The 23000-nt window shown below is 39.6% G+C and overlaps 1 protein-coding gene across 2 annotated transcripts in view; it reads left to right on the top strand.

The window, feature by feature from the left end:
- Window positions 1–23000, top strand: part of b3glcta (beta 3-glucosyltransferase a) — a 141829-nt gene that overhangs the window by 11251 nt on the left and 107578 nt on the right. The window contains exons 4-5 of one of the 2 annotated variants that reach the window (XM_052026307.1): window positions 8403–8493; window positions 22099–22208. In XM_052026307.1, coding sequence (XP_051882267.1) covers window positions 8463–8493; window positions 22099–22208 — 141 coding nt within the window. In that variant the 5' untranslated portion in view covers window positions 8403–8462. The remainder of the gene's footprint in view (window positions 1–8402; window positions 8494–22098; window positions 22209–23000) is intronic. The other variant, XM_052026306.1, reaches the window with a different exon arrangement.

Here is a 23000-nt window from a genome sequence, read left to right as displayed (position 1 = left end):
TTTTCATACAGAGAGTGGTGGATGCCTGGAATGCGCTGCCAGGGCAGGTGGTGGAAGCAGACGTGATAGTGATGTTTAAGAGGCATTTAGACAGGCACATAAAGGGAATGAAGAGATAGAATTGTGTAGATAGATGGGATTTGTTTACTTTGGCATCATGGTTGGCACAGATTTCAAAGACTGAAAGGCCTGTTCCTGTCCTGTACTATGTTCTTTGTAAGTCTCTTTAAGGAATGTGCTGTTATTGCTAAGTTATGTCAGCTGTGCAAAATTGAAGCAGGAAACATTGGGACCTGACTGAGCTGTTTCCTATGTTTGGAAATATTCCCTACATTGTGATAGGATCAAGATCTAAAGTTGTGATCTAAGATGCCGGAGTGAATGGTTGCACATGAAGTGTGCAATGCTGTTTTAATGCCCCATGATCAGAGCTAATGAATTTTCTGGCAATTGATTTTAGTAATTTTGTGCAATGCATATTATAAATTGAAGAAGTGGTATGTGGCTCAAATGTTAGCGGTTTATACAAAAACCTTGTATTAACTGTACTAACATGGGAATTCAAGAAAGGAAAGGTAGTTATGAATTTCTGTTGGGCATCTGCAATGTAATTATGTAATTATTTATATTTTGGTTGTACCAGTGGTCTGAATGTTTGAAAATTCTTTGTCATTCCCATGTCAGCCACACTTATGTGATTAGGTGATAAGATATTATGTAATTTCACATTCAGTTTGGGATTAGAAAATTTAGGTCTGCGAGTGGTATCTTTAATTTAATGATATGAAATTGAATCTGCTTTAGTTAACTGGAAAACAATATATTTAAAGATAAGATGGTGGTTAACATTCAAAAAGTAACTTTAATATTCTTAACAAAGATGTACTTCATTAAGAAATAAAGACTACATGTCAGATGATCAAATCTGTGGCTAGGTAAGGAAGTTCGAGGGCCAGGGGGTGGGGGGATCAAATTGAAAGAAAAGAATGTAACTGAGATTAGTGGCAAGCCAAAAGATTGGCAAGTTTTAGAAACTAGCGAAGGATGAGTAATAAAAAAACAGAAGGAAAACAAATTACAAGAGTTAGCAGTAACAAGTATAAAAATGTAGAAAGAGCTTACACAAATACATTCTTTGTAAGTAGCTTGAAATTGAGGATGACACTCTGATTCAATAAGTTACGAGGTGACTGCTAAGGCTGACTCTTCTACTGTATATACAAGGGAAAGGTGTAGCTATGATCAGTGTTGGTTCCTTAAGAGGTTGAAACTGGGGAATAATTAACGGAAGCAAGAATATAGCAGAGAATTTGAACAAATTTTCCATGTGCCTTCATGGTAGAGAGATACTGAAAGCATCCAAATTAGAAGTAAATTCAGGAGCAGAAGGGGAGGAGGAAAATAAAACAAGCACTATCATTAGGGATACTGGAGGGACTATAGGCTAACAAGAGCACCAGACCTGTTTGTCTGCATTGTAGGGTCTCAAAAGAAATGTCAGTAGAGATGGTCATGGGTCATGGTTTTCCAAGGTTCTGGAAAGAGCATACTGGATTGGAAAGCTACAGACATAACACACCTTTTAAGAAGGAAGGGAGACAAAAAGCAGGGGACCATAAGTCAATTAATGATGCAATGCATTAATAAAGAAACAGCATATTTTAATTAGAATATAATTAAGCAGAATCAGCATTATTTTATGAAAGGGAAATTGTGCTTGACAGACTTACTAGAGCTCTTTGGGGATCTAATGAGCCGGGTGGAGAAAGGGGATCCAGTATATAGAGTAGATTTCGATTTTTAAAAGGCATCTGATAAAGTACCACATTAAAGGTCAGTGTATAAGTTAAGAGTTCACGGCATGGAAGGCAATAATTTAGCATGAATAAAGTAATAGCTAATAGAATTGGATATATGGGTCATTTTCAGTTTGGCAAGGTGTGACCAGTTGAGTACCACAGACCACTGCGGGAGTCTCTAGTACTTATAATCCACATAATGACTTAGATGAAAAGACCGAGTGTATTGTTGAATTTGCTGAAAATAAAGAGGTAGATGGAGAGCAAGTTGTGAGAATGACATGAGGAGTCTGCAAAGGAATTATTGACCAGTTAGGTGAATTTGGCTGATAGAGTATAAAATGGGGAAATGTGAGGTTATCATCTTTGGTCGGAAGAATAGAAAAGCAGAATATTGTTTGAGTGGAGAAATTACAGAATACTGTTAAACAGGTGACCTTGCTCGTGAAATGCAGGTTAGTTTTCAAGTTTGCAGGTAATTAGAAAAGCAAGTGGAATGTTGGCCTTTATTGAAAAGGGATGTTGTATAAAAGTGGGGAAGACCACACCTGAAATACATTCTTGGTATTTTTATGTAAGGAGGGATATCTCACATTGGAGTGATTTAGAGAAGCTTTATGAGGTTGATACTTTTGGAGGAAGACATTTTCCAATGAGGGAAAGTTGAACAAGAATGACATAATTGGAATTTAAAAACTGAGAGGTGATCGTATTGAAACATACAAGGCTCTGAGGGGTTTGCCAGGATAGATGCTAAGAGGCTGTTTCTCCTTGATCTAAGACCAGATGGCATAGTTTCAGAATAAATAGTTATCCATTTAAGATGGAAATGAAGAGGAATAAAACAACAGGCATAATTTCAGGGTAGGTGGTCACCCATTGTGAGGAATTTCTTCTCTGTAGGTTGGATTCTGTACCACAGACAGCTGTAGATGCTGATTCATTGAATATGTTTAAGGCCTACATAGTCTGAAGGTTGGTTATGGGGATCAGGTGGGAAAATCAGAACATCAGAAAAACTGTAATACTGAATGGCAAACCTAACTCGAAGGGACTGCTGCTCCTGTTTCTTATATTCTTATAAGGCACCATATCACTGAACTTAACTGCAATGTAACATCATATTGATGGCACATTTTTTCATCCCTCTTTCCTTGCATTTTCAAGAGAATGGAGTTGCAGATTCAATGCAGGTTACATGCAGTGAAGATGCTCAGGAATGGTTTGGGAGAGAGCATGGCATCAGATAATCTGGCTTAGTGATATTGATTGAGAAACAAATTTCAAAGATATGGGGAGAACTCAGAGGCAAGCATGGATTTTTTTACATCCACTTGAGAAAGCAGATTATCTGTTGCCCCGTGATTGCTGACTGCCTGCTCCTTTGTAATGCTCTTTCTTCCACTGTGGTCCTGGGTGCAGACTTGTGGTAGAAGCCTGGCTCCCATACATCATTATGGCGAAGTGCAGGATTGCATCTTATCATAGGCTCTCACTGTTACTGAATACCTGTGAATATCCAAATAACCAACAGAATAAAGAAACCTGGCAGAGACCCATGGTAACGGAACGTGAGAAAATGGGAGAAATTGAAGAAATAAACTGCATATTGCAAACAGGCTAAGGTGAAGACAGAAAAACACAATAAAGAACATTGGCTCCCTCTGTCTGAAAAGGCAAAAGAATGTACTAAATTCTGACATAGTCTACAGGCATGATATAATGCCTTCCTCGTGCCCCAAAAATCTGTATGTCTATATGCCATCAAAATCAGTATTCCTTGCGATAGAAAAAATAGTGGATCAAGCTGTTAGATGTTATTGAAGATGTTCAAAGCAGAATTTTATGGAGAATCTCTTTGAACCTTCTTTGTAGGTTTGCTAAATGTGAATGCTCATGAGGTTAAAAGGTGGAGATCCTGTTCTTTTAAGAAGATAAGGAAGTAAGAGCAGAGTATTGAGGAGTTATTTAGACCACTGGATATAAACCTTGGCTGAGGAAAATAGAGGCATTTTTAATTTGCTCTGAGATGTGGTAGCAAGGACAAATGTATGTTGCTGATCCCTAGGTGCCCTTAAACCTTAAAAATTCGGGAGATGCAGGAAGATGGTAGGTAAATGTAGCAAGTGACATCATAATCAAGGCCACTTATTTACACTGCTCACCAAGCATGAACCTAAAAATATTAGTGTAACTCCCAGGATAGTAATACTGCAAATTCAGCAACTCTATTATCATAACCTAGTGGGACAGAATATTATAAAAAGTTCAGTAGCATGGTCATTTAACTAAATTCATAATTGAGAGTTCTGGAGTAATGATCTGGACTGCCTGGAGACACAAGTTTATGACAGCACGAGAATTTAAATTCATTTAATTAGACAAATATTGAATTTTTAAAAGTGCTAGGATCAGTAATGATAGCCATTACACTATTAGATATTCATGAAAAGATAATGGACATTACCATTTGTCACCGACTCCATTTCCCAGAATGTCACACAGGCCCCAACTCAACCCTGGGCCATCAGTCTTTTTAATCCTCTCAAATAGAATTCACCCTGCAGTTTGAGAGGGCGAAGCTAAAACTGGATGTATCGGTATTACGTTTGAGTAAAGGTAACTACAGAAGCATGAGAGAGGAGCTGGCCAAAGTTGATCGGAAGGGGATCCCAGCAGGGATGACAGTAGAACAACAATGGCAGGAGTTTCTAGAAGTAATTTGGAAGGTGCAGGATCAGTTCATCCCAAAGAAGAAGCATTCTAAAGGGAGGATGAGGCAACTGTGGCTAACAAGGGAAGTCAAAGACAGCATAAAAGCAAAAGAGAGAGCATATAATATTGCAAAAATTAGTGGGAAGCTAGAGGATTGGGAAGCTTTTGAAAACCAACAGAAGGCAACTAAAAAAGCAATAAGGAAAGAGAAGATGAAATATGAAGGTAAGCTAGCCCATAATATAAAAGAGAATACCAAAAGTTTTTTCAGACATATTAAAAGAGAGGCAAGAGTGGACATCGGACTGCTGGAAAATGACGCTGGAGAGGTAGTAATGGGGAACAAAGAAATGGTGAATAAACTGACTAAGTATTTTGCGTCAGTCTTCACTGTGGAAGACACCAGCGACATGCCAGAAATTCGAGAGAGTCAGGGGGCAGAAGTGAGTGTGGTTGCTATTACTAAGGAGAAGTTGCTTGGGAAGCTGAAAGGGCTGAAGGTGGATAAGTCACCTGAATTGGATGGACTACACCTCAGGGTTCTGAAAGAGGTAGCTGAAGAGATTGTGGAGGCATTGGTAGTGATCTTTCAAGAATCACTAGATTCAGGAATGGTTCTGGAGGACTGGAAAATCGCGAATGTCACTCCACTCTTTAAGAAGGGAAGGAAGCAAAAGACAGAAAATTATAGGCCAGTTAGCCTGACTTCAGTGGTTGGTAAGATGTTAGAGTCCATTATTAAGGATGAGATTTCAGGCTACTTGGAAGCACATGATAAAATACGCTGAAGTCAGCATGGTTTCCTTAAGGGGAAATCTTGCCTGACAAATCTGTTGGAATTCTTTGAGGAAGTAACAGGCAAGGTAGACAAAGGAGAGTCAGTGGATATTGTTTACTTAGATTTTCAGAAGGCCTTTGACAAGGTGCTGCACATGAGGCTGCTAAACAAGATAGGAGCCCATGGTATTACAGGAAAGGCACTAACATGGATAGAAGATTGGCTGACTGGCAGAAGGCAGAGTGGGAATAAAATGGCCTTTTCTCATTGGCAGCCGGTGACTAGTGGTGTTCCGCAGGGGTTGGTGTTGGGTCTGCTACTTTTCATGTTATATGTTAGTGATCTTGATGACAAAATTGATGGCTTTGTGGCCAAGTTTGCGGATGGTATAAAGATAGATGGAGGGGCAGGTAGTGTTGAGGAAACAGGGAGTCTGCAGAAGGACTCGGACAGGTTGGGAGAATGGGCAAAGAAGTGGCAGATGGAATACAGCGAAGGGAAGTGCTTGGTCATGAACTTTGGTAGAAGGGATAAAGGCGTAAACTATTTGCTAAACTGGGAGCGAATTCAGAAATCGTAGGTGCAAAGATACCTGGGAGTCCTAGTGCAGAATTCCCTAACTTGCAGGTTGAGTCGGTAATAAGGAAGGCAAATGCAATGTTAACATTCATATTGAGAGGATTAGAATATAAAAGAAAGGATGTAATGCTGAGGCTTTATAAGATGTTGGTCAGACCACATTTGGAGTATTGTGAATAGTTTTGGGCCCCATATCTAAGGAAGGATGTGCTGGTGTTGGAGAGGGTCCAGAGGAGGTTTACGAGAATGATCCTGGGAATAAAAGGGTTAGCGTATGAGGAGTGTTTGATTGCTCTGGGCTTGTACACGGGAGTTTAGAAGGATGAGGGGGGATCTCATTGAAACCTACTGAATATTGAAAGACCTGGATAGAGTGGATGTGGAGAGGATGTTTCCATTAGTGGGAGAGTCTAGGACTAGAGCACACAGCCTCAGAATAGAAGGACATTCCTTTAGAACAGAGATGAGGAGGAATTACTTTAGCCAAAGGGTGCCGAATCTGTGGAATTCATTGCCACAGATGGCTGTGGAGGCCAAGTCATCGGGTATATTTAAAGCAGAGGTTGATTAGTCCTTGATTTGTAAGGACATCAAAGGTCACAGGGAGAAGGCAGAAGAATGGGGTTGAGAGGAAAAATAAATCAGTCATGATCGAATGATGGAGCAGACTCAATGGGCCGAATAGCCGTATTCTGCTCCTATGTCTTATGGTCTAAATACAGCCTTGATTTTGGGTAATGCAGTGTCTGATCACTTATACTTGAAATATTGTGTCCTGGGTGCAGCTGAAATTTGAAGATGATAGGTCACAACTGAAATAGTTGTTAATGCTCAGCATCATTCCAATCTAGTATACCCACTTGAGTGATCCAGAATTTCTTGGCATTAATGTCTCTTGAAAAGAAGTTGCATTCTATCTTGGTTGATTTGACTGTTTTGAGTAGTGGATGAAGAAGTTGCATAGGTTGCAAGGTTTCAGAAGCTGCCTCAGAAGTTCTCATGGAAGAATCAAGCGCAAGGTGAGAAGTTTTATTTCCAACAAATAGAGGTAAAAATGAGGTGCAACAGTTCTCAAGAGAGCTTCTTGGGTCCAGAAACATTACTGGGACCTATAGATGCTAGTGAAAATGCTTGAAAAGCTTAGGAAAGCAAGTGAATATTATCCCTATCTCTGGATATGACATGAACACAGACAGTCCTTTCCTCTCTCTGCCAGTTCAATCCCTTTCCATATGAATCCACATACTGTAGTCCTCCCAGTACTACCAACCCCAAGCCCTCATTCAAAAGCCTCTTAGTTTTAATTCAATATCTCTTTTAGGCCTGCTTCACAAAGCCACAAGCAGCTATTCATTCTCACTTTATTTTCAACTTCACCCCATTTGTATTCTCTTTTCAATGTGGTCTACAACCAATTCAATGTAGTCTACAACCAATTCAATGTAGTCTACAACCCAATGGCATGAACATTGAATTCTCCAATTTCATGTAAATAGCTTCCCCTCTTGTCCTTTTCCTTGATCTACCCAGTTCTTCCTACATTTACCCCAGCCCCCCATCACCCTGTTTATTTCCCCTTCTCTACCTGCCCATCACCCACATACTCCTTCCATTGGGCCCCCTCCACCTACTGGTCCCATCTGCCAATCCCTTATTTGGTTCAATGTTCTACCTTCCTTTCCTATCAGATTCCATTAGCTGTAGCCCTTTGTTGCCACTGATCACCACTTAGCTTCTGTTGCTATTTCCACTCTCCCCTGCCTATCACCCTTCCTCTTCTGGATCCATCTATCACTTGCTAGCTCCTGCTTCACCCCTTCCCTTCACCTTTTTATACTGGCTATCTCTTCTCTGTCACTCTGTCATGCAGTCCAGATGAACGGTCTTGATCTGAAACATTGACTGTCCATTTTCCTTCATAGATGCTGCCTGGCCCACTGAGTTCTTCTAGCATCTTCTTTGTTGTTCCTGAGGAGATTGGTGAATACTAGTTAATGTAAACACGCACCTCTTTAAGTACTTTCTGGCCAAAGTAAGTGCTGGGAGGGATTCTAATCATAAAGAATGGCATGATATAGGAGAGGGTAGCTCTGTAGTTTACATGTATGGCATTGGATGATGTGAAAATGTGATTAGATGTTCTGCATCTGCAGAAGATTCACTCAGAATACAGTGATAACAAACAGCAGTGGAGGTCAGCATGAGGATCTAGTGGTGCAAAAAGTTCAATGACCATGAGTGACCAATGATAAGGAATGAATCTTCAAATGCCAGATCCAACCAATTGCATCATTAGCTTCAGCATTCTCAATTCAATACATGCTCATCACCCATTGACTAAAAGTTTATATCAAATCAAGACCCCTGCTTAACATTCATATTTTCCAGGGCACCTGCTGACATTTAGCAATGTTGGAGGCCTTTTCATACATCTCATGGCTAATACATATTGTCGGTTATTCAACCATGACAGCCACATCACTCAGATGCATTGCACAATATCTACTGATGCATTTCCCCCTCTCTTACAGGATATGAGACACAAAACTGGATGCAGCAACAAGTAACCAGAGGGGTACTGTCACAACAGCATGCCTGATCACCATGGAGGAGATGGCACTGGTTTGTAATGGAACACCTCTTGCTGCAGCCATAGCCAGCAGTGGCATTGTAACCATTGAAGATGATGATATCCACAGACCTAATTTTCCTCCTCGCATCCTACCTCCCCTCAACACACAATCTGCATATTTGATTTTCAAGTTAGAAATGGTGTAGGTGTAAATATTTTACCTTCACTGCCTCTCTGGGACCAGATGAAGGGTCTTGACCTGAAATGCCAACTGTCCATTTCTCTCCATAGATGCTGCTTGACCTGATAAGTTCCTCCAGCAAGTTAAAAACTAGATTTGTCAATTAGTTGCTGTTATCAGGAATGATTAACTCATAGAAGATAGAACAATACAACACAAGAACAGGCCTTTCGGCCCACGATGTCTGTGCTGCCCATAATGCCAATCTAACTAATCCCATCTGACTGCCTATGGTCCATATCCCTCAATTCTCTGCCTGCTCATGTATCTATCTAAACGCTTCTTAAACATTGCTGTTGTATCTACTTCTACACTTCCCCTGCCAGCACATTCCAGGCATGTACCATACTTTGTGTAAAAAAAGAACACTTGCCTTCCAAACCTCCTTTAAACTTTCTCCCTCTCACCTTAAACCTGTGGCCTCTAGTAATTTTATAAGATTCTATCAGGTTGCCCCTCAGCCTCTGACACTCGAGATAAAACAACCCAAGTTTGTATAAACTTTCCTTAAGCTAATACATCCAATCCAGGCAACATCTTGGTCAACGTTTTCTGTATCCTCTCCAAAGCCTCCAGATCCTTCCTATAGTGTGATGACCAGAACAGTGCACAATACTCCAAACGTGGCCTAAACTAAGTTTTATACAGTTGCAACGTGACTTGTCAACTTTTGTACTCTGTGGCCCAACAGATGAAGGCAAGCATGCACTATTCTTCATTACCACCCTATCCACTTGTGTTGCCACTTTCAGGGAGCTTATGGACTTGCACCTAAAGATCCCTTCGTACATCAATGCTTCTAAGGGTCCTGAAATTTACTGTATACTTTCCTTTTGCATTTGTTCTCCCAAAATGCATCACCTCACATTTGTCTGAATTAAACTGCATCTTCCATTTTTTTCTCAAATTTCCAACTGATCTCTATCCTTTGACAACCTTTCTCACTCTTCACCACCCCACCAATTTTCATATTGTCTGCTTATTTATTAAACAGACCACCTACATTTTCATCTATATCATTTAAGGTCTCAGCACTGATCCTTGCAGAACACCACTGGTCACAGACCTCCAGTCAGAAAAACAACCCTTCACTTATAGCCAAGCCAATTTTGTATTCAACTTAACAACTCACCATGGATCCCATGTGACTTAATCTTCTGGACCTGCCTACCATGAAGGACTTTGTCATATGCTTTACTAAAGTCCTTGCAGACAACATCCACTGCCCTACCCTCATCAATCATCTTCATCACCTCCTCTAAACGCTCAATCAAATTGTGAGACAGGATCTCCACCGCATAAAGCTATGCTGACTTTCCCTAATAAATCCATGCTTTTCCAAATGTGAGTAAATTCTGTCGCTAAGAACCTTCTCCAATAATTTCCCTACCACTGATGTAAGGTTAACTGACCTATAATTTCCTGGATTATTCCCTGTTGTCCTTCTTAAGCAAAGGAACAACACTACCTATTCTCTAGTCTTCTGGGACCTTGTCTGTGGCTAAAGAGGATACAAAGATCTCTGTCAGGTTGCCAGTAATCTCCTCTCTTGCCTCCTTCCATATCCTGGATAGATTCCATCATGCCTGGTACTTATTCACCTTAATTTTTTTTAAGACACCCAACATCTCTTCCTTCTTAATATCAACATGCCCTAGAATAGCAACATACCCCTCCCTCGTCTCACCATCATTCATATCCTTTTACTTATTAAATTTTTTAATTAAATTTTATTTACAGCGTGGTAACAGGCCCTTCCGGCCCAACGAGTCCGCGCCGCCCATTTTTTTAAACCCAAATTAACCCACCTGTACGTCTTTGGAATGTGGGAGGAAACCCACGCAGACACGGGAGAACGTACAAACTCCTTACAGGCAGTGACTGGAATTGAACCCCGATCGCTGGCGCTGTAAAGCGTCGCGCTGACCGCTACGCTACCGTGCCGCCCACTTGATGAATACCAACACGAAGTACTCATTAAGGATCTCACTAACTTCCTCTGCCTCCATGCATAAATTCCCTCCTTTGTTCTTGAGTGGACCTACCTTTTCCCTAACTATCCTGTTGTTCCTATTATACATATAAAATGCCTTTGGATTCTCCTTAATTCTACTTGCCAAGGAATTTCATGTCCCCTTTTAGCCCTCCTAATTTCTTATTTAAGTTCTTTCCTGCTTTTGTATTCCTCAAGGTCCTAGTTCTGATGTCAGCTTTCTAAACCTTTCCTGCACTTCCTTCTTCTTTTTGACTAAATTTACAATATCTCTTGTATCTCATTCCCAAACCTTGCCATCTTTATCTTTCACCCTCACAGGAACATGTGCATCCTGAACTCTAACCAGCTGGTTTTTAAAAGACTTCCACATTTCAGGTGTGTATTCACCCCAAACGGCAGCTCTCAATCTACTTTACCTGACAGGAAATTAACAGATTAACCATTCTAATATGGTAATTGTACCTGTCAATGGGTGTGTCTTCCTTGAAACAAGAGGAAGTTAAATGGGTTTTTGAATCTAGACAAAACAGATAAATACATGGGAAATAGAAGCAGGAAAACACCATTCGGCTCCTTCTGCTTTCTATGCCATTCTATATATCTTTGACCTTGTCATCAATTGCCTGCACAAACTCTCAATTCCTTTAATATCTCAAAACCTACCAATCCCTGTCTCAAATAAACTTAGCAATTTAGCCTTCATAGCCTTCTTGAGTAGAGAATTTCAAAGAACCATTATCCTTTGGGTGAACAGATTTCTTCTCATTGCATCCCTGAATTGCTGATCCCTGGTTTTGGATATCCTTGCCAGAGGAAACATCATCCCTGCATCTGTCCTGCCATTCCCCTGAGGACTTTGTATGTTTTAATGAGATCACTTCATTCTTCCAAACTAGCAAACTGGGGTCAGACCATTTAATTTCTTCTCATAGGACAAAACCCCTATCTCAGGAATCAATCTGGCGGAGGTTGGTTGGACCACCTCTATGACAAGTATATCTATCTTTAGGTGGGGAGACCAGACCTGTACACATTATTCCAGGTGCAATCCCACCAGGGTCCCATGTAATTTTATATTACAAGTCACCTTTATTCTTGTACTCAAATTCTTTTGCAATAAAGACCAGTATACCAATTAAAAGGAACCAGAGGAGAGTACCAGAGAGTATAAAGGGAGCCAGAGCAGAGTCCTGGAGAGTTTTAGAAGGTGCGAGAGTGGAATCCCAGGGACTTTTAAAAGGAGCAGGGACATACAGGCCCAGTTGGTGGAGAGTGGTAATCTGGAAGTGCATAGAGACATAGATCACCTGTTCCGTGATGAAGTGTGGCATCACAGGGAAGCAGGTAGATGATTAGTGGGTTATTCTTTCCTGTGTCTCCTGATTGGCCAAGAGATTTAAATCAGGGGATGTTAGTACAGCAAAAGAGTGCCCATTTAAAATAATTGAGTTCAAACTAGTTAATTAAATAGAACAGAGATAGTCGGGCAGGCATTGTGATGTAGTTGCTACATGTGGGAAATTATGGACATCAAGTGTTGGCTGGTGGAAGAATTTTGGCTCTTGGCTGGTGGAAGAATTTTGGCTCTTGGCTGGTGGAAGAATTTTGGCTCTTAGCTGGTGATCTTAGAGCTGGTGGTCGGACACCATGACACATCAGGGAGGTATTGGTTTATTATTGTCATTTGTACCAAGATACAGTGAAAAGCTTTTGTTTTGTATGCCATCCAGACAGATCATGCCAAAACATAATTACATAGAAATAGTAAAAAGAAAACAGAAGGCAGAATATAGTGTTGCAGTTACAGAGAAGGTGCAGTGCAGATAGACAAATAAAGTGTAAGGGCCATAACAAGGTAGTTTGGGAAATCAAGAGTTCATCTTTTAGCATATGAATGGTCCATTCAAGAGTCTGATGATAGTGGGATTCAAGTTGTCCTTGAGTCTGGTGGTATGTGCTCTCAGGCTTTTGTATCTTCTGTCCGATGGGAGATGGGAGAAGAGAGAATGACTGGGGTGGGAGAAGTCCTTGATTATGTTGGCTGCTTTCCCGAGGCAGCAGGAAGTGTAGACAGAGTCAGTGGAGAGGAGGCTGTGTTTGCATGATGGACTGGGCTGTGTGCACAACTCTTTGCAATTTCTTGGGTAGTGCAGTTGCCATACCAAGCATCCGGATAGGATGCTTACTATGGTGCATCTGTAAAAATTGCTAAGCGTCATCAGGGACATGCTGAATTTCCTTAGCCTTTGAGGAAGTAGGTGTTAGTACAGCAAAGGAGTGCCCATTTAAAATAATTGAGTCCAAACATTGGTGTGCTTTCTTGGCCGTAGTGTCCACGTGGCTGGACCAGGACAAATTGCTGCTGATATTTGTACTTTGGAACCTGAAGCTTTCAACCATCTCCACCTCAGCACCATTGATACAGACAGGAGTGTGCACTCCACCCTGCTTCCTAAAGTCAGTGACTAGCTCCTTTGTTTTGTTGACGCTGAGGGAAATGTCAGCAAAGGGAGGAGGAGACTTACTTTGATACTGGGTTCCAGGGACAGTCAAACTCTAATCTGAGGATTAGAGTTTGCTCGAATTTGATTGGTAGTTAAGGTCAGGAGGGTGTGACAACAGGAGCGAGATTCTTGCTGTTCTGAAGAGTGTGGGGACCATGGGGAGGATGTGCAAACTATCCATAGAACCAGTCAGATGAGAATTGTAGCAATCATAAGGGGAACAGACACTGTTCTCTGCAAGAAATATGGAAAGTCCTGAAGCTTGAATTGGTGCTAGGGTTGAGAACGTCATTTCTTGGCTATAGAAGAATGAGGGGTGGATCCAATTATCATGGTCCATGTAGGCACCAATGATATGAGTAGGACTACGAAGTAGAAGGATTATGAGCAGCTCAGGGCAAAATTGAAAAGCAGAACCACAATGATAATCTTCGGATTATTACCTAAACCATGTGCAAATAAAATTAGAGATTGGTGTGGGAGAAAGAAATAGGTTCCAATTCATGGGGCATTGGCAAAAAAGAGAGCTTTTTGTTGTGATGGGATTCATTTGAACTGAAGTCCATTGTTAAGGTTATAGACATGACTTTAAACTAACTGTGTGTGTGTGTGTGTGTGTGTGTGTGTGTGTGTGTGTGTGTGTGTGTGTGTGTGTATATAGAGGGGTGGAGGGGGCAGTGCTTCAAGTAATGGAGAGTTTAATAAATTAAAAAGAAAAGAGAGCAATGGCAGAGGGAAGTGAAGGGTTGAATGTAAGTCAAACTGACAGGAAGGACAGAAAATATAAGCAAAACTGTACAGCAGAAATTGGAACCTGAGTAGATAATTATTAAAAGTTGATCATTATCTGAATCCATGTAGTATTTGTAACAAGATGATTAAGTTGACAGCACAAATGCAACTATGAGTTCAATATAATCGTTATTACAGAGATGTGGTTGCAGAATGACCAGGATTGGGGACTTGATATTCAGGCTATGTGATGTTCCAAAAGAATAGATAAAAAGGAAAAGGAGGTTGGATGGACTTGGTAATCAAGAAAAGTATCACTTCAATTGTGAGTAGCGATTATAGATGCCGTGGATCATGAAGTGGAATCCATTTGGGTGGAAATAGGGATAACAGGAGAAAGAAGACATAGGTGGGAATAGTCTATAGGCCCCCAAAGTGTGTCTCATGGTATGGCAAAGCATAAATAGGGAAATAGCAAAGACATGTAAGAAGGGACCTACAATTGTCAAAGGTGATTTTCATCTATATATTGATCGGACTAATCAAACTGAAAGGAAACCGCGGAAGGGGAATTTCTGGAGTGTTTCTGGGATTTTATCTGGACCTATGCATTACAGAATCTACCCCGTTATGTGCAATGATGTACTGTAGAATTAATAAGAGACCTTGTAGGTAATGATCCTCTAGGGAATAATGATCACTACATGGTAGAATTCTGGGTACAGTTTGAGAGTGAGCAGTTCAGGCCGAATCTAATGTCTTCAACTTAAATAAGGGCAATACAGGCTCAAGGAAAGGTCAGTAGCTGAGAAATGGCAGATATTTAAGCAGCTGTTTCATAATGCTTTGCAGAAATTTATCCTAGTTAGATAGAGAGATTTAATGAATATGATCAAAGGAGGTCAAGGAAAATATTAAATTCAGCAGTTATGCATACAAATAGGAAAAGGTTGTGGTAGACCAGAAGGCTGGGAATTTTTCAGGAGCTAAAAGGCTAATAAGGAGAGAGAAAATTAATTATAAGCTGGCAAGTAATAGCAAATCAAACAGTAAGAGGTTCTATGGATATATAAAAAAGGAAGAGGGTAGCTAAGGTAAGTGTGGTTCCCCTGAAGAGTGAGACTAATGAATTAATAACAGGATGCAAGGAAATGGCAGATCAGTTAAACCAATACTCTGCATCATTTTTCATGTTGGAAGAGACTGCACACATCCCAAAGACAACAGACTGCCTAGTTTCAAATAAAGGGAGGAACTTGTAACAATACCAATTGTGAGGAACGAAGTGTTGGAAAAAGTAATGGGACTAAAGGCAAGCAAGACAGTAGGAGCCAGTGGCCTACTTTCAACATCTTTAAAGGCAGTGGTGCAGAGATAATGGAGCAATTAGCTGTAGGTTTTCAAAACTCAATGAAAATTCTAGGAGAGCAGTAGTGCATTAGACAACCCCAAATGTGGCACCCTTGCTCAAGGGAGGGAGACAAAAACGGGAAACTGTAGGTCAGTTAGCTTGACGTCCATTGTCGGGAAGATGCTGGAGTCCATAATCAGGGAAGAGAAAGCTAGACGTTTAGATATTATATGAAAGGGAAATCAAATTTGACAAATTTGTAGGAATTCTTCAGGTTATAATGAACAAAATCAATGGAGGAGAATCTGTAGATTAAACCTATTTGGATTTCTAGGAGACATTCAGTGGAGTGGCACATAAAAGGCTGGTGCAAACGATAAAAATTCCACCTAAAAGGCTTGTGCACAAGATAAAAATTCAAATTCTTGGGGAAGAATGGATTGAAGAACTTTTGTCACAAAGAGTCAGAATAGATGAGTCTTTTTCAGACTGGAAAGACGTAACAAATGGATTACCCCAAGGATCAGTTCTTGCCCCTCAACTATTTACTATCTATATTAATGACCTGGAGGAGGGTGCAGAGTGTAAGATATCAGCAGGTTTGCTGATGACATGAAAATAAGTGATAGGACATACTGCATTGAAATTTGGATTCTGTGACAGGATATAGATAGGTTGAATGAGTGGGCAAACACTTGTCAAATAGCATTTAATGTGTGAAACTGAGGTCATGCACTTTGCTATGAGGAATCAAAAAGCAGAATATCTAAATAGAGAGAAACTACAAATGAGTGGAGTGCAAGGGGATCTACAGGTTTGTGTGCTCAAAACAAAGTGTTGGCTTGCAGGTACAGCAAGTAGTTACGAATGCAAAACAAACCAGCCTTTACTGCAAAGGTTTGAAATTTAAAAGTAGAGAAGTACTTGAACAGGGTGTTGATGAGGCCATGGAGTACTGTGCACAGTTTTGGACCCTTATTCGAGAAAGGATATGCTCGCATTGAAGGCAACCCAGAAGAGATTTACTAGGCTAATAGCGAGAAAATGCTGTCAAAGGGAGTATTTTCACCTGAAATGTTAACTCTGTTTCTCTTTCTCCAGATGCTGCCTGAGCTGTTCAGTGTTTCCAGCATTTTTGGTTTTTGTTTAAGATTTCCAGAATTCTGCAGTTTTGCATAGATTTTCATTCATTCGAGAGGAGGGATGTTATTGAAATATAAAAGATGTGCTGGCATTGGAGGGGGTCCAGGGGAGGTTTACAAGAATGACCCCGGAAATGAAAAGGTTAATGTATGAGGAGCAATTGATGGCTCTAGGCCTGTACTCGCTGGAGTTTAAAAGGATGAGGGGGATCTCATTGAAACCTACCAAATACTGAAAGGCCTGGATAGGGTGGACTTGGAGAAGCTGTATCCAATAGTGGAAGAGTCTAGGACCAGAGGGCACAGCCTCAGAATAGAAGGACCTCCCTTTCAAACAGAGGAGGAATTTCTTTAGCCAGAGGATGGTGAATCTGTGGAATTCATTGCCACAGATGGCTGTGGAGGCCAAATCATTGGGTATATTTAATGCAGAGGTTGATAGGTTCTTGATTAGTAAGGGAGTCAAAGGTTACGGGGAGAAGGCAGGAGAATAGGGTTGAGAGGGAAAAATAACTCAGCCATGATCGAATGGAGGAGCAGACTCGATGGGCCGAATGGCCTTATTCTGCCGCTGTGTCTTATGGTCTTTCCGCAAGTAATTAGGAGGGTAAGTACACCTGATATTGCGCACAAAGGAAACAGAAGCAGAAGTAGGTCCCCTTTTGATCTGAGGATGTGTCTGTAGAAAGGAAAATATCTTGATAGAATTTGAAGAAATTCTGTACCTGGCTCAAAGGTACAGAGCAGTTGTGAGAATCTTTAGCTAGCAAAACAAACACACATGGGTACTTGTCAGTCTGACAGCATTGCAATTGATAACACTGATCATTCAAACTTCCATTAAAACCTTAATCTAATCTGAGCAGATTTCAAGAACTGTATTTGCAGATACCATTAATTCTGATCCTCCAGCTATGGTTAAAAAAGTGTCAAAGCTTTTGAGATTTATTTGTAACTGAACTTCCTTCATACAGGCTATATAGATGCATATTTCTTGAAATATCAAATTAACAAAAATCACCCAAAGATTTGAGAATGCATTTGCTTTTAGGGAGGTTGGTGATGCAGGTTTGTTAAGTAGAGAAATTACATGGGTTATGTTGTCAATCAAATTTGAATGCTTTCATGCTATTTTTGTTAATTTGGTCTGTAGTATGATAATGGATGCATTTATTCTCCCACACAACAAAGCAGCATAAGCTGATGATCTTACAAAGTAATTAATTACCAAAGAAATGCATGTATGATTTGTGATTACAATTATCATTTATAATTAAGCAGAACTGTTCTATCTAATGAAAGTGAATTTCTTGTCATCAATAATGAAATTACTGTATTAAATGAAACTTTCAAAAGCTGCATATATGTCAATTAGCAATGTTAGGGGTGGTGGAAGCAAGTAGATTCATGCATATACAGTAATTGCTCAAAAATATTGAACAAAATAGACATTATCTTCATTGTGTATATAGTTTTGAGTAGGAATCATTGCAATTGTTGATGAAATTAGAAGCACTTGAGAATTTAGATCAATTTAACAGAACATAAAATTAGAATTTCTATAGAAGTTCTGAACATTTTCTGTCAGGTTTGCTCTTGGAATTTACTAATGTTATGAAAGGAAATAAAGCAATTTTCTGCATGTACTTTTGCAAATAATTAGCCCCAAATTTTGTTTTAAAGATTAACAACCAATAAATTGGTAATGCAAAACCAGCATCTGTTTTCAGTGTTATTAATTTTATTGATTAATTAGTATTACAAATTATTTTGATAGCTGAAATTTACCTCAGTCACAACAGTAAAATCAGAGGGCATAGGATTAAGATGAGAGGGGAAAGATTTAAAAGGGCCTTGAGAGGCAACTTCTTCACACTGAGGGTGGTATAGGAAAAGAGCTGCCAGAGGAAGTGGTTGAGGCATGTACAATAACAACATTTAAAATTCACTTGGACCGGTACATGGATAGGAAAGGTTTAAAGGGATATGGGCCCAACCAGGCAAATAGGATTAGCTTAGGTGGGCATCTTGGTAGGAATGGACGAGTTTAGCTGAAGGGCTTGTTTCCACGATCTATTACTCTATGACTCTTGACTCGAAGTCATTAACATGTTTTTTTTCGACTCGAGTGCAGAAATTGGCAGCCCAGCATCCTGTCATTATAACAGTAGTTACTCCTTAAAATGACTCAGAAATATGCTGGGGGAAGGGGCAGAATTTAGCTAGCACTGAGGCTGTAAGAAGATATGTAAATACAAGTTTTTTTTACATTATCAATGCTGACATAACTAGCAATGTGATTGTTGCATGAAGTCATTGAATCTTGTAATATTGGCATAATACAGTTAAAAAGACTTGGAATAAATTGCTGGAGGAAGCTTTGTTCTTAGAAAAGGATACTCCTTGTTTTTGCAGTCAAAGCAATACTTTGCAAAAGTGCAGTTCTACTTAAGGTTCAAGCAGAAATTGGCGGATGGTAGATTTGCCAGTGGTAGAGGTGAAAACGTTGGATGCACTTAAGAAATAGCTTCAATAATGGTAGGGAAAATAGGGAGTGACTTTAAACCGGGAGGTCATGTCCTACAAACTTGATTCAGTTTTTTGAGGAGGTGACAAAGATGATTGATGAGGGTAGGGCAGTGGATGTTGTCTACATGAATTTTAGTAAGACATTTGACAAGGTCCATTATGGTAGGCTGATTCAGAAGATTAAGATGCATGGGATCCACAGTGACTTGGGAGTCTGGATTCAGAATTGGCTTGCCCAGAGAAGACAGAGGGTAATGGTGGGAGGGTATTATTCTGGCTAGAGGCCGGAAGGTCCAGTGTCCTTTAATCAAACTAATGTGAGGTGTTGCACTTTGAGAGGTAAAATGTAAGGGGAAAGTATGTAGTAAATGGCATGACCCTTGGGAGCATTGATATACAGAGGGATCTTGGAGTGCAAGATCAGAGCTTCCTGGAAGTGGCAACATAAGTGGATAGAACAACATAGAACGTAGGACACTACGACACAGTACAGGCGCTTTGGCCCAAAATGTTGTGCCGACATTTTATCCTGCTCAAAGATGTATCTAACCCTTCCCTCCCACATAGCCCCCTATTTTTGCCTGGATAGGGTGGTAAAGAAGGCTAATGGCATACTTGCCTTCATTGGTTGGGGGTAATGGGAATATAAAAACAGGGAACTTGTGTTGCAGCTGTATAAAACTTTGGTTAGGCCATATTTGGGATTTTTTTTATTTAAGATTAAGATTTCTTTATTAGTCACGTACATAGTATTGTGAATAATTCTGGTTGCCCCATGACTAGGGATTTGGAGGATTTGGAGAGGATGCAGAAGTTCATCAGGGTGATGCCTGGATTAGAGAGTATTAGCTAAAAGGAGAGGTTGGACAAACTTGGATTGCTTTCTCTGGAGCGTCAAGAGGCTGAGAGGTGACCTAATAAAAGTATGTAAAATTATACTATGTATAGATAGGGTAGGTAATCAAAGTCTTTTTTCCCCAGAGCATAGCTTTAAGGTGAGATGGGGAAAGTTTAAGTATTTACAAGGTAAGTTTTTTTTACACATAGAGTGATAGGTGCCTCGTCAGGGGAGGTGGTGGAAGTAGATATGATAGCAACATTCAAGAGGCATTTAGGCAGGCATGTGAACAGGTAGGGAACGAAGGGATATAGACTACATGCAAGCAGATGGGATTAGTTTAATTCGGCATCATGGTTGGCACAGACGTTATGGGCCAATGGGCCTGTTCCAAGTTGTTAGAGAATATTCTGGAGTTATGGAATTATGTGGATGGCAGGTATTAAAACAAGAGCCCGTCTTCAAAAAACAAAAGACCTGTTCACAATTTAACCTTCACTGATACTTTGAGGCCATTGAAACCAATGTTGGATGTGGGACATTTTGATTCTGTACCATTGTAACAATGCAGGGCAAGACAATAGATGAATGTTCATGTTAATTGGCCCTCATTGAAACCCTCATGATGAAATCAGGAAGGCCTAAGTGGTCATCTCCTACATTAACTCATCTTTAAAGATCTATCCCTGCCACTTAATACACAGTTCAGGGCATGTCTATTTAGTCACTTAATATTCTGGCTGTTTGTATATTCAGGGAGCTATCTGGTGTTTTGTGCTCAGAAACCGACAGACCAATCACTGGTATTTGAATATTAAAAGAGGTTCTGCTATTTGGGATGTTCTCCCATTGTGAACATGTAATTTGCAAAAGTTATCAGTCTACACTGAAAATGTTAAAGTAGGTAATTATACCCATTGAAATGACAGTTAATCATTTATTATTGACTTTGTATTTAAAAAGTATAAAACATCACTGTCCTGTTGAATATGGGGAGAGGAGAAATAGATTCCCCAGTAGGCTGTTTGTGATGAATAAAAACCTTTCATATCAACCAGCTTCAGCATCTGCAGTGACTCAGTTTACAGTCACAACATATGTTATATGTTCATTTTGAATCCACTCTTCTTCATCCATAAATATTCCATGACCTTGTGAAGATATTGGTAAAGTTTAATTGACCCATTTTATGTGGGATTTCAATCAAGTACAAAGGAATTCCATATAATTTGTTTGAAGGCTCTTAGTACTTTATATGGTAATATTTTCATAATGTGTACATTGAATCGGGAATATTCATTGAGAATCAAAACAAAAACTGCAGATGCTGGCAATCTGTGATTTTAAAAAAAGATGCTTGAAAACTCAACAGATCAGGCAGCATCTGTGGAAAAAGAGATGATTACTGTTTTGGGTCTGGAGCACCAAGAGCCTACAAGCAGATTATTTGGAATTCCTGTGTGCATGACTGAAATCCCACGTAAAATGGGTTAATTCACAAGGTAATAGAATATTTATGGATGAGGAAGAGTGTTTGATTCACTCTGTTTTCATCAAGTCATTCCCTATTTTGCCAACATTGTGGCAGCTGGGTATTTCCTAATTGCAGCAAATGTTTTCACTTCTTCTGCTGAGGCAAATCCAAACATTGATGAATCTCTGCTTGAACCTCAAGTAGAATTGCACTTTTGCAAAATATAAAAGCTGTTTTGTCTGCAAAAAGATGGAATATACTTCTCGAAGAACAAAGCTTTCTCTAACAGTTTATTCCAATTTTAATACACTTTCTGACAAAATGTCCTGGACCTGAGATTAACTGCTTCTCTTGCCACAGATGCTGAATGACTTGCTGAGTTTCTCCAGCATTTTCTGTTTTTAATATTCATTGAGATCACCTTAGAACATTTTGCCTAATCTATCAATAATCTAATGATGCCTTTGTCAAATTTATTTATTTTTATTCCAACATTTAAGTTCTTTATGACTAAGATGAATTTGTTTCAGCAGTTACAATTCTTTTGAGCTTAAGTCCAGTGTGCAAAACTCTATTCTGTACTGGTTGGTACAATATTGGCAATATCAATCAGATAGACGATATAATAGTAGGAGGAATTATGCTCAGGTTCAGATGGTCATGTAATTTGCAAATATTCATATTAGAAAAGTGTTCTGTTTCCTAGTAATAATATATCAGGTAGCTAAACACAAAGTTCACAAAAAAGTATCATTTTGAACAATTCTTCATATTATTAAAATTTATATCAAAGCAATAATATATTAGCACAATTTCATTTTAGTCTTAGTGTGACTCTTGTTTTACAGAGCCGAATGAAGTTGTCTTTGTCATTCAGAGTCAAAAGCAATCTTTCCATGCAAATCAAGCAACAAAAGTGAAACAAGATATCTTACTGCAGGCTGAGGCTTTTAGTCAAGTAAGTACCTGAAAATAGCACAGCTAGCTACAAAAATCCATTCTGTGGCAATTACATTATTTTGTAGTTGTATGTGTTAAAGGATGAACTATATTTCTTTAGATTTAGCTTGTTTAAATCATAGAATGGTTATCTGATTTTATTAAAAAATAATGTGAATTTGACTGTACAGAACAAGGATAAATCAGGTAATAGGAAATTTGATATTGTATGACATCTTACCTTTTGCTAATATGTTACCAAGCTTAGATATCCTTTAAAAGCAAGGAAGAGACAAAAGTCCAGATTAAAAAAGTTGCTGCCTCAGAGTGCCAGAGACCTGGCTTCAATCCAGACTTTGGGTGCTGTCTGTGTGGAATTTGCATTTTCACTCTGTGAGCATGTAGTTTACCTCCAGATGACCTGGTTTCCTCCCATATTCCAAAGGCATGTAGGTTGGTTGGTCAGTTAGCCAATTAAATTGCTTCTATTGAGTAGATGAGTGGTAGAATCTGGAGTGGGCTGATGAGAATTGGGGAGAATAAAAATGGTATTAATGTAGGAGTAATGTAAATGGGTGATTGCCGGTGTGAACTTGGTGACCGAAGAGCCTTTTTCCATGCTGCATCACTCTATGACTCTAAAAGATAGTAGGTAGCCTAAGAATGGTTTAGAGTACATGTATGTAAACACCAGAAACGCATTAACGAAGGCTGAGGAGCTACAGGTGCATTTAACCATGTGGGATCCTGATCTTGTGTCAATAACAAAGACCTGGCTAAAAAGGGGGCAAGAATGGGCTCTAAAATAGCT

The sequence above is a fragment of the Pristis pectinata genome, chromosome 11, assembly GCF_009764475.1.
Source record: "Pristis pectinata isolate sPriPec2 chromosome 11, sPriPec2.1.pri, whole genome shotgun sequence".
Taxonomy (NCBI): Eukaryota; Metazoa; Chordata; class Chondrichthyes; order Rhinopristiformes; family Pristidae; genus Pristis; species Pristis pectinata.
The sequence above is the reverse complement of the archived record's forward strand: the minus strand, read 5'-3'. Positions and strand labels throughout refer to the sequence as shown.